Genomic DNA, 17,929 nt, shown 5'->3' with positions numbered 1-17,929 from the left:
TTTATATAGCGCTTTATTGTGTATTGCTGTACACCCAAAGTGCTTTACAGTCATGAGGGAGTCTCTTCCTCAACCACCACCAGTGTACAGCATCCACTTGGATGATGCGACGGCAGCCACAGCACAACGGCGCCAGTGCGCTCACCACACACCAGCTACAGGTGGAGTGGAGAGAGAGATAGAGCCAATCAAGTGGATGGGAATTATTAGGAGGCCATGACTGACACCCGAGCCTGCTTAAATGCTGTGGGAAATGTACCAGTGTGAAGAGAGGTGTTGATAATGTGAGTAAGCGAAGGTATGACTGAAGAAGAAATGGCCTGAAGGAGGTGAGTGGGGATAGGATCAAGTGGACAAGTAGTAGGATGATTGGAAAGGATGAGTTTAGAGACTTCTGCCTCAGAGAGTGGAGAGAAGGATGAAAACGAGTATGTTTGCTGGTAAGATGTTTGACAGTTTGTGGTGTGGCAAATTGTGGACTGAGGTTTGTAATTTTATTGATGAAGAATGTGGCAAAGTTGTCAGCTGTTAGAGTTGATGAAGAAGGGGGAGGAGGAGGACAAATAAGGGAGGAAAATGTTTTAATAGGGCATGCGAGAGTTAGGCGAATTGTTAATTTTGTTGTGATAGTAAGCCGGGAGGGTGAGAGAGAGTGTAGGTTACGTCGAAAAGTGACATGTGTAGGGGTATGTGTTGTGTCAGGAACCATGTTGAGGTTAAGAGTGAGGAGGAAGTGATCCGAGGTGTGCAGTGGAGTAATCAGCACATGATCAGTGGAGCGTGTCGTGTGTAAATAAAGTCCAGTTGCTTGCCTGATTTGTGTGTAGCCGTAGTTAACACTCGCTTGAGATCAAAAGAGGCAAGCAGAGTGTGGAAGTCTGCAGTTTGAGGTTTATCTAGGTGGATGTTGAAGTTTCCAAACGGGTATGTGTTGTGTCAGGAACCATGTTGAGGTTAAGAGTGAGGAGGAAGTGATCCGAGGTGTGCAGTGGAGTAATCAGCACATGATCAGTGGAGCGTGTCGTGTGTAAATAAAGTCCAGTTGCTTGCCTGATTTGTGTGTAGCCGTAGTTAACACTCGCTTGAGATCAAAAGAGGCAAGCAGAGTGTGGAAGTCTGCAGTTTGAGGTTTATCTAGGTGGATGTTGAAGTTTCCAAACATAACTAGGGGAGTACCATCCTCAGGAAAGGTTGAGAGCAGCACATCTAATTCCTTGAAGTCTTCTTCCATGAAGTTACCTAGTGGTCCTGGGGGTCGATAAACAACTATAAAATGGATTTTAAGAGGGTGGGTAATAGTGGCTGAATGTGATTCAAAGGAGCTGTTGACACTCAGAGATGGTAAAGAATTTTAAAAAATGTAATAATATTTATATAAATTAAATAATATATAATTAAATATTAAATTTATATAATAAATATTTAACTTTATTTGCCTTATAATTTAAAATTGGTGTTTAATGCGTTTAATTTTTTATAGAAATTGCATCTAAGGATTTTTCAGTATTCAAAAAGGCATTGTTTTGTTTATGCAAAATACAATTTTATTTTCCTTTTGATTTTAGAGTGACATTTGAGCTGGATATTTTTTTGTGAGATTCATACCCTTAAAAAAGACTAAATAATAATTTTGCATTACTGTTTATGCCAATTAACATAAGGCAAAAGCTGCTTTAAGAAGGGAACTTGAGAATGAAATTAATTTATCTTTATTCTATTATAATAAGCCCAGAAATAATCAACAATAAAACCTTATATACAAATCATAGCGAAAAGAAGCGGTTGCGAAGAGCACATGCAGGTCAGAGCGGCACATACAGTACAGTATACAGTATATCAACTTCAGCAAAATAACAAATACACATCAGTAACAAACCACATGATGTTCAGGCAAACATCAGAGAGACAGGAAGAAAAGAAGTCAGAAACTCACAGGACACTGACATTCATAAGTTAATCATGTCATTTCTTTTAGTACCAGTAGCAGTGTCATTCGCTACAATACTTTGGCTAATTTCATGGTTAGTTCACTTTTAAATCTATTCAGAGGTTTCCATTAAAATAAGTGGATTTGCAGTACTTTGTACTCAAAAAGTGAGGGGTTAGTTTTTCTGTAGTTTTAGTACAATATCTTCATTTTAATGCATTTTAATGTAGTTAACATTGAATTATTCTTTTTACGTGTGGTGCAATATTCAATCAATTTGGTATGATATTGCAAGAAAAATCTCAGTTCTGATTACATAAAATGATCAAATCTTGTATTTTTTCTCTTCACTTATGAATTTGGTGTTTTTTTCATGGAAATGCATATGATTTAATGCTGTAAGAAATGTAAATCTTATTTCTGATGCTAAAATCTTCTATTTTTACACCCCTTTCATCCTTAAAATGGGTTGTTTCAGAATGGCTATGCTCAGAAAACAATACTAACAAACATTACAGCATACTGCACACTTTACACTGTATACTGCTTAATATAAAAAATAGTACACATTATGCATTATGATAAACATTTCAAACAGTAGTTTGCTACATTATTGTCACATGACTTCTAGTTTCATCTCAGAAATAAAAAAATTTTTTTTGGGAATTGTTTTCATTTTTTGGTAGTCCAGAGATGAGCTGTGTAAAGTCAAGTCAAGTGCATTGCATTCTGGGATACCCATGTGTTGTGCTCCATTGTCATCTGGGTTTCTGCACAAACAAAATACACACTGTGCACAGTATATATACTGCATACTGCAGAAATAGTACGAGTAGTGTGATAGTATGTCATTCCGAACACAGGCTTTCTGAATCAGTCGCTGAAGGGTCTTTGTTTTCAGTGCAGTGCTGTTGTGAAGAAAAGCGAGTGAATGAAAGAGCTGAGCCTCTCAGGTGGAGCGCGAGAAAGAGACAAAAGCATTTTTCTTGGATTGATTTGAAGCAAACGTTTCCATTAAGATTGCTGCTCCCTGCTGATTGGTCCTGCAGTTCTTGGCTGGGTCATGTGATCCCTGTGGACCACACATGCGGGGGAGACAGCAGACGGACAGATGCTGCCGTCTAGAGGTAATCCAGCTCAAGTGCGTGACTCAACGCCTCCAGATCCGCCCGGCACGTCACTCTCCAGAACGGCATGTTCTTCTGCAGGACATCACAAAGTAACATTACAATTTAATTGTAATGATACCTAGCAGTAGCTGATATTACAGAAAAAGTAACCATTTAATGGCACAGTCATATGTCATATGACTGTGTCATATATGTTTAATATATATGTCAATGTCATATATGTTTATGCATGCATGCATGCATGTATGTAAAGGTTTCTCCCCCTTTTTAAATACCTTTTTTTAAAAACTGTGAAAAGTATTTTGAGGATAAAAATGTGGATATATTTGAAAGGATAAGGCCTTTAATACATAATTTTGTTTGTTTAAATGCATTTTAATATTAAAAAACACTTGATTAGAATTGCGATATAAATGATAATAATAATAATAAAAACGATTATAAAATAAAAGTATATTTTTTAATATAAATATATAGATATTTAAATATTATAAAATATTTATTTATAAAAACTGAATATTAAAATGAATTCTAATATAAATTATATTTACATATTTTTAATAATATAAATTATTATAAAAGACTATAATAATATAAATGAACATAAATGCACAATTTCTTTTAATATTTTAAAATATATTTAAAATATGTATTATTATAAAGACAAAAATATTGAATAGTATAACAATCTACTGAACTATAATTAAAAATGTTTTTTTTTTAATAATATAAAAGCTAATAAAAGTGACTGAATTATAAAATAAAACTAGTATTATTACAAATATAAATATATCATGTTTAATATTTTAATAATACATAGATCTTTATTATTTTTAAATGTATACTGGATTTTTACATTTTTTTTTGCCCAAAAGAGTATGCATTCACTTAGCCTTTGTTAATAAAAAGAGGCCATGTTTCTTTTTACAATCCCATACTACAGTACTCATTCAGCATGTGTTTTGCCATTATTCCGTCTTACCTTCTTGGCAACCGTCTCCTCCTCAACTCCATCCCCTACAACCACATACACGGCTCTGCGGCCAAACCTCTGGGTCACGCGCTCAAAGCAGCTTTCTTTACCTAGAACAGGCACACGACGTTAACAATTCTGTTTCTAGATCAGGAAAACTTTCTGAAATGCAGCGTTTGAAGAAGCATTCAACCTGTTTTGGTGGCACTGTAGATGTTCTCGATGGGAAAAGCTCCTCCAAGCCCGTAGAGCAGTACTTTGGAGAGTGCTGGAATCAGCTGCGTGGTGGTGACCATCACGTTCACACAATTCGGTCTGTGAGAGGGAACATATGTAAGTAACTCATTCACAAAAATGAAGGACTCTTAAAGGAATACTGCAGTCATAAATACAAATCTGGTCTGGATTTAGTTGAGCTGTTTCTCTGTAAAAACATACAGATTTAGAGCTTTGATGGAGGGGAAGATTTTAGAGAAAAAAAGGCTTAATTTGTATTTATTTCTTATGGAAGCTTATTTTAGCCATGGAATAAAAAGGGGAAAAAAAAGAATTGTGAGATACAAACTCAATTGCGAAATATAATCTAAGAATTGTGAGATATAAAGTCATAACTGCAAAAAATAAACTCAATATTAACTCACAATTACAAGATATAAATTCAGAATTGCAAAAATATAAACTCATAATTGTGAAATACAATCTCAATTGTGAAACATAACTCATATTTGCAAAAGATAATCTCATAATTGTGAAAATTAACTCATAATTACAAGACATAACAATTGCGAAATATAACTCATAACTGCAAAATATAATCTCATAATTGTGAAATACAGTGGGTACGGAAAGTATTCAGACCCCCTTAAATTTTTAACAATTCTGTGTTTTTCTGTCAATATGGGGTGCTTTGTGTACATTAATGAGGAAAAAAAATTAACTTAAATGATTTTAGCAAATGGCTGCAATATAACAAAGAGTGAAAAATTTAAGGGGGTCTGAATACTTTCCGTACCCACTGTATAACTCAATCACAAAATGTAAACTCATAATTGCAAGATATACAGTAATCTCATATTTGTGAAATATAACTCATAATTGCGAGACATGAACATAATTGCAAGATATAATCTCATAATTGTGAAATATAAACTCATAATTGCAAAATCCAAATTGGGAGATGTAAACTTGCAATTGCAATAAATAAATAAAATTAAAAATGAGTATTGCAAAAAAATAAAGTTGCAATTATCTACATTTTTTATTCCATTTAATTATGAGATGTAACCTTAGATTTAAAAAAACAAAAACAAAAAAAAAGGCAGAATTGTTATGATTTGTATTATTTTATTATTCTGTGGTGAAAATAAACTTCCATAGTTTCTATCGTATGGCTTCAGAGCACTGTTCATATGGACTACATTTATGATGGCTTTTCGTTCTTTTTGGATCTTGACAGGTTCTGGTCACTACATAGATTTCATTGAAAAGCAGCTCAGATGTTCTGCTAAACCTCACTTTCGTGTTAAATAAGTAAAATAAGTCATGAGACAGAAATATGCTGTGCTATTAATCATCATCTGTCAGTGTCATCAATCTTTGCTTGCCAAAACCTATTATGTTTGAGTGACACAAAACTGCTGTAGAGTAAGTCTATTGTTAAAGGAATATTCCAGATTCAGTATCTGTGGCACGCTGTGGATTACCACAGACACTAGTTTCTGCTCTTGAACTCTTGTTTATTTAAGATGGAGTATTGCTGTGTTATCGTATGTGTGCTGTGCTCACCTGGAGTTGATGAGAGCGAGAGCTTTGAGTGCCTGCGTCAGCCACAGATCCGTCAAAACCTCCATCTCCCGCCTCAGCTGAAGCCACTCTTCCCGCTTCGGACTGCCCAGCAAACCTGCAAAACAACAGCAATCCAGCTGATCATCACACTGAAGATTCATGCATGAAACCAATTAATGAATGTGGCTTCTGAGAATCCAAAAATGACAGTAAGAAATGTCACCAACTGGCCATGACTTATAGTGATTTTACAGGGTTGTTTGGCATGGAGCGAACTAAGTGGAGTGCGTAAAAACATCTTAAAACCAGTGTAACACATGCTGCTTTTATAACCACAACAATAAAATGTACAATTAATTATTTGTTTTTTTTCTAAATAATTTAATATTAAATCATATTTCATAAGAATTTCTTGAACTACAGGCACTTTTATGTTCCAGTGTTTGTTTGTTTGTTCTAATTAAAACAAGAAGAAAGTAAAAAAAAAAATTCAAATATGATATAAAACAAATAATTTGGGTTATTCTGACTATTTTAATATTAAATCATATTTAATAATAATTTCTTGAACTACAGGCACTTTTATGTTCCAGTGTTTGTTTGTTTGTTTATTTGTTCTAATTAAAACAAGAAAAAAGTCAACATTTTTTCTAATATGATGTAAAACAAATAATTTGGTTTATTCTGACTATTTTTATATTAAATCATATTTAATAATAATTTCTTGAACTACAGGCACTTTTATGTTCCCTTTTTTAATTTCAAGAAAAAAAATCATTTATTCTTTTAATACATTTAATTTATTTATTCATTTATTTTTACTTCATTTCAAAGAACTGAAAATCCATAATAAATATTATTTTCTTTTACATTTTTACCTATTACATATTTAATGTATTAGAACGTCACAAACTACAACTGTCCACTTTGCCTCTGCGGTAGCGGAAGGCAAGTTTCCTCATCCAGTCGACCCCGCCGTGAACACCTGAGCCCAAGCAGAGCGTGCCTCCACCTGCTGGGCTCTGGAAGCCATCCGTGCCAAAGTTATACGTGCTGCAAGTACAGACAGACAGACAGACAGACACACACACACACACACACACACACACGGTCAGCTTCAGATCCGCTCCACACTTTCTGACAAGCTCCTAAAAGTCTGATTAATGTCCATCGTAAAATGTCTGGAAGCAGAGAGAGAGTCTGCCTACAAACTCTGATAAGAAACTATAATGTTTGATAACCAGTGTGTCAGCATGCCGTTATGTTAAAGATATAGCTCACCTAAAAATGAAAATTGTGCCATAATTTATTCATCCTCTTGTCATTCCATAAAAGGAGATTCGATTAAAAAAAATGTCCCTGCTTCTTTTTTCATATAGCATCAATTCATATTCAGTAAGAAAATAAATAAATAAATAGGAATCTGTAAATTAAAACAAAAAAAATTCAAGATTTTAAAATAAATTAAATAATAGGATGTTTACATCATTTAATATGTTTACAGATATTTACATCATTTTAATCATGTAATAATTTTTGGAGTGTTTTTGCACTTAAAAATATTGCTGCTTTTTTTCACAAATTTAAAAATAAAATCAGTAAATTGAAATAAGATATTTTCAGTAAAACCAATAAAAAATTTAAAAATAAACTTCTTTTATTTAAAAAAGAATCCTGCAGATTTTTATATATATATAGCATCAGTTCATAACTAAATAACTAATAAAGTGGGGGAAAAAGTCAGTACATTTCAGTAAAAAAATCAATAAAATAATTTAAAATAAATTGAAATAACATATATTTAATAAAACATAGATTGCTTTTAGGGTACTTGGAATATTTTTATACTTTTGGAGCTTTGAAAAAATATTCCTGTTGCTTTTTCATATAGGATCAGTTCATAGTAAATAAATAAATAAACTGAATAAATAAATAATTGAAAATAAAACACTTACACTAAATTATATAGACTGCTTTTATGGTACTTTTTTGGAGTATTAATATGGGTTTGGAATAAAAGGGTGAGTAAATAATGACAGAAATGTAATTTTCAGAGGACTGTTCATTTAATAACTCCATAGACGTGCTCTTAAATGTGTGATTAATGTCCATCATAAAACGTCTGGAAGCAGAGCGAGGGCTTGCCTCAAAACTATGATAAAAACCAACAACGTTTAATACTCAATATGTCAGCAGCATGAAGTACAGGATCCCTTTACGGCCCATAATATCTGTTTTATTGGAAATGCTCATATTGTTGCTCGCTGTGCTAGATGAAGGAAAGTCATACTCTACCTCAAGTCCTGCCCATTGTCATCCGAGGCCACATCATCGATGTGAACTTGGTCACATTCCTGGGAAATGAAAGGAAAGCAGATACGCATGAGGCGGATATACGTTACAGCCGTGTAAAGTGATGTACTGTGTATAGACAGGTTCACCCGCCGCCGAGCCTCGGGGAACGATGGTGAGAGCGAGAGAGAAATATTAAAAAAGACAAACAACAAAAAAGCAAAACCAGGCCACCGCGACCCAAGACATCCAGGCGCCTTTAACGCTGGAGGGTTAAAGATGGTAACACCATCTAAACCCGATATTGGACGTTAATTAACGCTTTTGTCTTGGCTGGGTTTGTGCGTACGGCTGCCAATATACACTAATTACTCCAGATCATTATCTAGCGTGCTTCTCCTTGCTGTTTTAGCAACTCTTGCAAATTTGATAAAAATTTGGATTCGAATTCGCAGAAAGAATTGCTCGGCCTTCAGCACTGGCAAAACACATTCATGCTCTAACTATTGTTTTTCATATTTTCACAGATATGACTCAACAACACATCATGTTTATCTTAATAATCTCATGTTGCCGACCTCCCACTGACTTCTGTTGTTCTTAAATGACTGTAATTATAACTACATTTTCTCATTTGTGACCCTGGAGCACAAAAGCAGTCTTAAGTCGCTGGGGTATATTGTAGCAAAAGCCAAAAATACATTGTATGGGTCAAAATTATCCATTTTTCTTTTATGCCAAAAATCATTAGGATATTAAGTAAAGATCATGTTCCATGAAGATATTTTGTAAATGTCCTACTGTAAATATATCAAAACTTAATTTTTGATTAGTAATATGCATTGCTAAAAACTTCATTTGGACAACTTTAAAGCTGATTTTCTCAATATTTTGATTTTTTTGTACCCTCAGATTCCATATTTTCAAATAGTTGCATCTCAGCCAAATATCGTCCTATCCTAACAAACCATACATCAGTGGAAAGCTTATTCGTCCTATCCTAACAAACCATACATCAATGGAAAGCTTATTTATTCAGCTTTCATGTGTAAATTTAAAAAAATTGACCCTTATGACTGGTTTTGTGGTCCAAGGTCACATTTTCTTTTTTCTCTTCTTTTTTTAGATAGAACTAGACTTTCACATATACTATATACTGTATATTTCTATATACACTGCTTTTTTAATAGAAGTAGACTTTCATTGTGTTTTTATTTTCAGGATTTTTGATTAATAAAGTTCAAAAGAACATTTGGAGCATTTATTTGAAATATAATTTTTTTTTAAAAACATTATAAATATCTTTGGTATCAATTTACAGTGTCCTTGCTGAATAATAATTAATTTATATTAAAAAAAAAACAGTTTCATTGTAACTATCTTGCTACTCTGATATCTTCTCTACCAAACATTAATTTAATGGAGTGTATTTACACTAAGTGCAAATAGGCCATCTTGTTGGCAGAGGCTATTTACACTAACTCCGCCCACCAACGTGTGATTGATCTAGTCAACACAACAAAAGATGACTTGAATGTTGCCAATGATTAATGTTTTCCATCTTAGAAACATTGCCAAGTTACGAAACATGTTACCTGTTTCTGATGCAGAAAAGCTAGTTCATGCATTCATGACCTCTAGACTGGACTATTGTAATGCACTGCTAGGTGGTTGTCCCTAGGATAGCAAAGTCCACTAAAGGAGGTAGAGCTTTTTCACATTTGGCTCCCAAACTCTGAAATAGCCTTCCTGATAACGTTCGGGGTTCAGACACACTCTCTCTGTTTAAATCTAGATTAAAGACACATCTCTTTGGCCAAGCATTCAAATAATGCATCTCATAATCTTGTACTGCAGTTACATCTGATCAAATGCACATTTTCATTCTTTAGCTTGGGTTGAACACATCATTTTTTGCTTAGTTGGAACAGCAGCTACGCTAATTTTTCTCTATTGCCTTCTAACTGTTCCTACTAGCAATTACACAAGCTTCAGTCTGGATCCAGCCCTTACAAAGACCTGAGATGACCGAACACCTGAGAAGAGATGATGCCAACCCTCAGACAACATACAAAACTACCAAATATTGCATTACATGACATTAACTAACTGCCATATGGACATCAACTTGAGACAGTCACCACTGATAAGCTATAACTAAATATAATGTAGAAACTTTCTGTAAAGCTGCTTTGCAACGATTTGCATCGTGAAAAGCGCTATACAAATAAACTTGAATTGAATTGAATGACTGGTAATCATCAGCTCCGGTGGTGTAGATGTTAAAGCGCGGACCGTAGTCTTTTTGAAATGATCGACCCGAGTTCTAACCTGCCTTTTGCCGAACTTTTTTCCTCTCTTTCCAAATCTCACATCACATCGGAACAGCATTTATTTTCAATAAAAATTAAGGAAATAATTGAAAAGTTGAAAATAATGTATCGGGTAGGTGTAGGGAGGGCTTTATTGTTCCAATAAGGTGGCATCCATTTAATAATTTGAATTAATATTACAATTTACACTCAAAATACATTATTATTGCGTTCTGTCTTATAATGTACTACAATACTGAGATGCAGATAATTGCCACTATTTGCAATAAGTTGTATAAATAGCAGAAAATCCTACTATTTTAACAGTGTAAATAGAATCTTAGAAGCTGCCTTAATTAAATTTTTCTCATAAAATATGTTTCTAGTAATTTAAAACGATTGCAATAATAAAACTACATCAATAAAAGATATATATTTATTTTAAGGTTGGATTTTCTAAGCTTTATAAATGTATTTGGTATCACTTTTAACCACTTTAATGTGCCTTTCCTGAATAAAAACATTAATTTCTTTTCCAAAAAAACCCAAAAAACTTCAATCACCAGTTTCGGATACCTCGGATACCTTCTCTACCAAACATTAATTTTTCTCAGAATATTTCTAATAAAAATTCCAATAATATAATAAAATAATTCCATTGCTTTTTTGTTGTTGTTTTTTTTAATGCTTGACAGACGTGGTCACTCTTGAACTATTCTGCTACTCTCTACCAAACATTAATTAATTTTTTCTGATTAATTAAAGCATTAAATGACCAAGTTAGGCCATTAATCACGTGTATTTCTAAGCTGTTGACCCCTGTGCGGTTATTTTGCCCGCGGCAGCTTTCTGTTCCCCAGCTGACACGTTTGAATAGACTGAACTCTCAGTGTTTGAATGCTGAATGATGCCTTGGACTATTTGAGTGCAATTACAGGGAAAACAGAACAAGAGGGAAGGGGGCCGTCATTAAAACCTGCTCAAGAAAAAATGGTGTGTGTGCCCTCCACCCCTCAGCTGTTGTTCCTCCCCGGGACAAATTTTCTTTTCAGTGGCAGCCACACACCCTTAATTAAGACCTCAGATTCTGTCAGGGTTTCTGCTGCACCTCCTCGAAAGCTTTTAGAGAATCTAATCCCTCCTTTCTTCATGCAGAGGGCAAACCGAGGTCTTTCACACACTGACTCTGCATTACTGTCAGGTCATGGACTGTTGAACAAACACACATAAACAGCTCTAAATTCACTTTTTAAATAAATAATAAATATGAATACGTGTTTAGCCTTATATAAACTACTTTTTAGAAGTTTGGAGCCGGTAAGCTTTTTTAATGTTTTTGAACGAAGTCTCTTCTGCTCATCAAGGCTGTATTTATTTGATCAGTAATACTGTAAAAACATTGATTTATTATTACAATTTAATATAATTGTTTTCTATGTGAATGTATTGTAAAATGTAATTGATTCCTGTGATGCGCAGCTGAATTTTCAGCATCATTCCTCCAGTCTTCAGTGTCACATGATCTTCAGAAATCATTCTAATATGCTGATTTGCAGTTCAAGAAACATTTCTGATTATTATCAATGTTTAAAACAGTTTTGCGGCTTCATGTTTTTTGTGGAAACTGTGATACATTTTATTTTTCAGGATTCTTTGATGAATAGAAAGTTCAAAAGGACAGCATTTATTTGAAATAGAAATCTTGTATAGCATTATAAATATCCCTAGTGTCACTTTTGATCAAATTAATGCATGCTTGCTGAATAAAATTACACAATTATTTTTTTGAAAACCTTTAAATAGTAATGTACATATTTTATGTAGTCTTTATGATGAATTATTTAGCTGTTTCTTTGCATAATTGTGACAAACAGAAAAAGCCAGTTTCTGCAGCTGTCACAAAAACATGAAGACACATCATGATTTCTTCCTCATATTTTAGGAGTTCTACTGGAGAATCTGAGAGGTGAAGATTCCTACCAATAAGAGAAGTTGGTTATGTGGCTCTATAGATTACTTGATTCTGAATGGCCAGTTGCAACATTCTGCAGTAAATGTTTTATTTATGAATTGACATGGGACATTTGTGCTAGTTTCGTGTCTCATATCTATGGAAGCTTTTTTCTGCCAAGGAATTAAAAAAAAAAAGTAAATATGAGTTTATATCTCACAAGTGACTGTTCGAGAAAAACCTGCCCTTCTTAGTTATTGTTGCTATGTCCGACAAGCCATGCCGCTCTCACATTACACATCATGTGCTCACGCAGTAAAAAATACATCACGGAGCAAAGAGGAAACTGACAACATGCAGACAGACAAGACAGAGCAGGTTACTTCTGGTATGAAACAAGATCTCAGCTTTCAAATTTTTAAGAAATTCAAACAATAAATTCAGTTTTGTGGCTCTTTAATGTGTCGTTACAGATCACTGTATTGAAGCGGTACACTTGAACCGAACGTCTTTTCATATTTAGCTGAAGCATGAAATGAACATGAATGAACATCAGAACTTATTTTATTTCAACCACAGAAAGACGTCAACACACAATATTCTTCAAGGTCAAGTCCACCGAAGTTAATCTACTCTCCTGTCTGATTTGTTTGTCGGGCAATATGGCGGATTCGGCATTATGATTGGTCAGATCGCTTGTCAATCAATCTCTTTGTGAACGGTCAATTCAGACCTTTTTCTCAGAATTGCGAGTTATAAAGGTATAAACTTTTTTTTAATCAGAATTTTCACCTTTTTCCCTTTTTTTCTCAAAATTGTGAGTTTATAAAAGGTTGCGAATTGCAATTCTGAGAAAAAGTTTATATTTCACAATTTTGACTTTTTTTTCAAAAGTCAATTCAAGAGTTCAGTTCTGTTTTTTAATGCCAAAAAGTGCATGGCAGTTAATTGCAAGTTTTTATCTCACAACTAAGACTTTATTTATTTTTTTTTAATATGAGAATGTGGCAAATGAGTTTAGTTGCAATTCTATTTTCAGAGAATTATGAGAAAATAAGATAATTACCTTTTTTTGTTTTATTTTTTTTTATCCCAAGCTTACATACATACATATATATACATATTACTCTGCTCTCTCTTTCTTCTTACAATACAAACTATTTTATCTGTATTGTTATAATTAACACCATTTTTGTGATTGTTCATATATACATCTAATGCTGAAGTCCAAAAAAGAGTGTTTGGCATTAAATGAAAAAAAAAAAAAAAGTGATTTTGTTGATTCTGATGTTTGGCTCACCTCCAGGTCGTTGAAAAACAGACGTGAATCTGCCAAGTTGAAGATCATCTCCTCCATCCACAAGCCTAGAGACACAGCCTTGCCAGAGTCCTGGATCAAAACACAGAAAGCACATCAAATTAGTTTTCATACCTGGTTTGAAGTGACAGGTAATGATTGCATTATCTCAGTCGGAGAGGGAGCGTGTGGTGCAACAGGTTTTTGTCCAAAAAGAATGCTGATCACTCAGCGCAGTCACTGTGCTTTCAGTCAGAAGCTTGTCAAACTACTTCTCTTTCTCTTGTTTTCTCTTCATGTTGTAGGTGAAGCTAACATAAGCTAAGGCATTGTGTGCTCCCGTTCCATGCAAGCTACGAAACTAGCCGCTAACTCCTCCGTTTGGCAGCGGATCAAGCTGTAGGTGTCAGCCAGAGGTTAGTGTCAGATTAACCACGAAATGGCTCTTCCTCTACGCCTAATCATTGTCAGCACAGGAGCTGCAAGTTTATCCTGCTTTAATTAAGATAATAAGCTGTAATCTGCCGTCATGAATGGACGCCTTTATTACAGGTGGCAGTCAAACACAGAATAATAGATGTACCACTTTAGAATTACGACTGATGGGTTTTTAGGAAGGTCTGTAATGAAGTTACGACATATGCTATTTAAAAAAGATAAAAGTTTTTTTTTGGGGGGGGGCAAAATGCATTTGTAAATATATGATGAAATTACAGCTATAGCTATAATGAGCTATATATATTTCTTATTATAAAAATATTGAGTTAATTTTTTATATTTTCCTGATATATTTTGGTGATTTGTTTGTTTAAAATAAAATAAAAAAATATTATATTTATACAGGTGCATCTCAATAAATTAGAATGTCGTGGAAAAGTTAATTTATTTCAGTAATTCAACTCAAATTGTGAACTACTTCAGTCTGTGTGCATTGAATTTATTTAATACACGAGTTTCACAATTTGAGTTGAATTACTGAAATAAATTAACTTTTCCACGACATTCTAATTTATTGAGATGCACCTGTATTTATACTTGAGCTCATACATAAATGTACCATCAGAACAATGGGAAAATATTCTTCCCACTGGTCGCTCTTTTACGACTAACTTTCTCACACGAGCGCATAATTTGGTCGCAGTTTTTTTTTCTACAACATGGTATTATTCAATGCATGCTGATGAACTTTTATCATAGTTTATAGTTATATGGTAATGAGTGTTCAACATTCCACCCGTTCTTTTTCATCATTATCATGTGTGACCCTGGACCACAAAACCAGTCATAAGGGTCAATTTCTTGAAATTGAGATTTCTACATCATCTGAACGCTGAATAAATAAGCTTTCTATTGATGTATGGTTTGTTATGATAGGACAATATTTGGCAGAGATACAACTACAGTATTTGAAAATCTGGAATCTGAGGGTGCAAAAAAATCTAAATACTGAGAAAATCGCCTTTGAAGTTGTCCAAATGAAGTTCTTAGCAATGCATATTACTAATCAAAAATTACGTTTTGATATATTTACGGCAGGAAATTTACAAAATATCTTCATGGAACATGATCTTTACTTGATTTTTGGCATAAAAGAAAAATCGATAATTTTGACCCATACATTGCATTTTTGGCTATTGCTAAAAATATACCCAAGCGACTTAAGACTGGTTTTGTGGTCCAGGGTCACATTTGTGATTTAAATTTTGTGAATGGGAATTCCTCTTTTGCTGTGTTATAAGCCAGGCTTCGCGCACTTTCACTTTCGAATTTGCGATCTTGGTGTCACGTTTTACAAAAAAAAATTAATTGTCTGTTTTGCTTATATCTATACACCTTTCACTTTTTAGGACTAAAACAAAAGATGGATTCATTGTTATTCTTAATTAAAAAGCACAACAACAATAAAACGGTATGCTATATTGACAAACTAGACTTTTTAGGACTAAAACAAAAGATGGATTCATTGTTATTCTTAATTAAAAAGCACAACAACAATAAAACGGTAGGCTATATTGACAAACTACCTTACATAACGTTTATTAACAAAAAACGAATAAGACGAGGCATGACATACACCACATGCTATTTTATATACCAACTAATAAATTACAGAATGTTTAGAAAACACTGAGGAATCAAATAAATAAAAAACAAAAACATTAAAGAAAGCCTCCATAGCGTAAAGCTTTTCAAAATGAAAACAAAAAGAAAAGTAAAACTAAATTGTGTTAAAAAACACATTAGCGTAAACGGGTGTCTTTCATCACCCTGAGAGGTTCTGTATTCAGTAGGTCGAGTCTTGCTTTTGGCCAATCAGCACAAACAGGCTGTTTACAGTGATGAGCTTATGGCTTTGCCATAAAGTGCATATAAAAAAGTGCGTTAAATATCCTGTTACTTAAAGATGTGAAATCCGAGCCAACGCAATCAATCGCGGCTCTTTGTCATGACACACTAAATAAAAAACAAAAACATTAAAGAAAGCCTCCATAGCGTAAAGCTTTTCAAAATGAAAACAAAAAGAAAAGTAAAACTAAATTGTGTTAAAAAACACATTAGCGTAAACGGGTGTCTTTCATCACCCTGAGAGGTTCTGTATTCAGTAGGTCGAGTCTTGCTTTTGGCCAATCAGCACAAACAGGCTGTTTACAGTGATGAGCTTGTGGCTTTGCCATAAAGTGCATATAAAAAAGTGCGTTAAATATCCTGTTACTTAAAGATGTGAAATCCGAGCCAACGAAATACAGCTTTGATCACAGGAATAAATTACATTTTAAAATATATTCACATATAAACTAGCTTCTTTACATTATATAATATTTTAATGTTTTTACTGTATTTGTGATCAAATAAATGGAACCTTTGTAAGCATAAGATACTTTAAAAACTTTAAAAAGCTTACTGACCCCAAACTTTTGAATAGTATTGTACATAAGGTGAAATACAGATTCCTGAGTAATATATATATTTTGTATTAAATATATATATATATAACTAACATATATACATACGCACACACACACAAACACACACATAGCGTAAAGCTTTTCAAAATGAAAACAAAAAGAAAAGTAAAACTAAATTGTGTTAAAAAACACATTAGCGTAAACGGGTGTCTTTCATCACCCTGAGAGGTTCTGTATTCAGTAGGTCGAGTCTTGCTTTTGGCCAATCAGCACAAACAGGCTGTTTACAGTGATGAGCTTATGGCTTTGCCATAAAGTGCATATAAAAAAGTGCGTTAAATATCCTGTTACTTAAAGATGTGAAATCCGAGCCAACGCAATCGCGGCTCTTTGTCATGACACACATCAAACTTGTTCCTATTTAACTCCAGCCCAATTTCAGTTTCCTATGGATGTTTTCTTTGATTTGCTATCTCCAGTGGATTCCTGCCGCAGTACTAAGCTACACTGGAGTCTTTTTCCTGGATCTGAAATTAGACACATTAGTCACGGCAACATTTCTGCAGTTCTCAAAAAGATCTGCGCGCTTGAGACGGCCAAGCGTTTCTCAGAGTCTCTTATGTGCCACGTCAAATCCACAAGGGATCGTGGGAATTCAAAATAGATTGCGGGCCAAGAAAAAGAAACATGACCATTGTTTCCTCATCAGCTGCCTGGAGATTGCGTAGAAGTTCATGAGCCGTCAATCAAACCAGAGCGGCCAAATAACAAGTCTGGAGCTGAAGGAGCGTCATTATATCTTTCACTGTTCATTTAGTTCTTCCGCATTTACTGTCTGCTGACGACGTTACTCTGAAACAGCTATATGGAACATATTTATTTATTATGAAAAAGAGATCATGAGGGACTTTTGTTGCTGCTAACTTTTAGGGCTTTAAATGGATTAAAATCAACCAAATGTGATTTGTATGCATTTCAATTTTTGCTGAAATTTATTCTGCTGTATATATGATATATAAACCACCATTCAAAAATTAAGTGATGGTAAGATTAATATTTTTATTCAGTAAGGATGCATTAAAGTGATCAAAAAAGTCAGTAAAGACTTGTTTCAAATAAATGCTGTTCTTTTAAATTTTCAAATTTTCAAAAATCCTGAAAAATACAATGCATCATGGTTTTCACAAAAATATGAAGCAGCACAACTGTTTTCAACATGAATAATAATCAGAAATGTTTCTTGAGCAGCAAATCAGCATATTAGAATGATTTCTGAAGGATCATGTGACACTGAAGACTGGAGTAATGATGCTGAAAATACAGCTTTGATCACAGGAATAAATTACATTTTAAAAT

At 33.8% G+C, this 17,929-nt stretch overlaps 1 protein-coding gene across 1 annotated transcript in view; it reads right to left on the bottom strand.

Moving 5' to 3' along the window:
* Positions 1 to 1,686: 1,686 nt before the first annotated feature.
* LOC107666141 (eyes absent homolog 2-like) overlaps positions 1,687 to 17,929 on the bottom strand; it is a 48,094-nt gene continuing 31,851 nt past the window's right edge. Inside the window, exons 10-16 of the mRNA XM_016457308.1 lie at positions 13,671 to 13,760; positions 8,111 to 8,169; positions 6,735 to 6,868; positions 5,816 to 5,930; positions 4,224 to 4,345; positions 4,040 to 4,140; positions 1,687 to 3,129 (exon numbers count right to left, since the gene is read on the bottom strand). Of these exons, the coding sequence (XP_016312794.1) occupies positions 3,049 to 3,129; positions 4,040 to 4,140; positions 4,224 to 4,345; positions 5,816 to 5,930; positions 6,735 to 6,868; positions 8,111 to 8,169; positions 13,671 to 13,760 (702 nt within the window). The 3' untranslated portion in view covers positions 1,687 to 3,048. The remainder of the gene's footprint in view (positions 3,130 to 4,039; positions 4,141 to 4,223; positions 4,346 to 5,815; positions 5,931 to 6,734; positions 6,869 to 8,110; positions 8,170 to 13,670; positions 13,761 to 17,929) is intronic.

This window comes from Sinocyclocheilus anshuiensis, unplaced genomic scaffold (assembly GCF_001515605.1).
Source record: "Sinocyclocheilus anshuiensis isolate Anshui unplaced genomic scaffold, SAMN03320099.WGS_v1.1 scaffold447, whole genome shotgun sequence".
Classification (NCBI taxonomy): domain Eukaryota; kingdom Metazoa; phylum Chordata; class Actinopteri; order Cypriniformes; family Cyprinidae; genus Sinocyclocheilus; species Sinocyclocheilus anshuiensis.
This window is presented reverse-complemented; position numbering and strand designations above follow the sequence as displayed.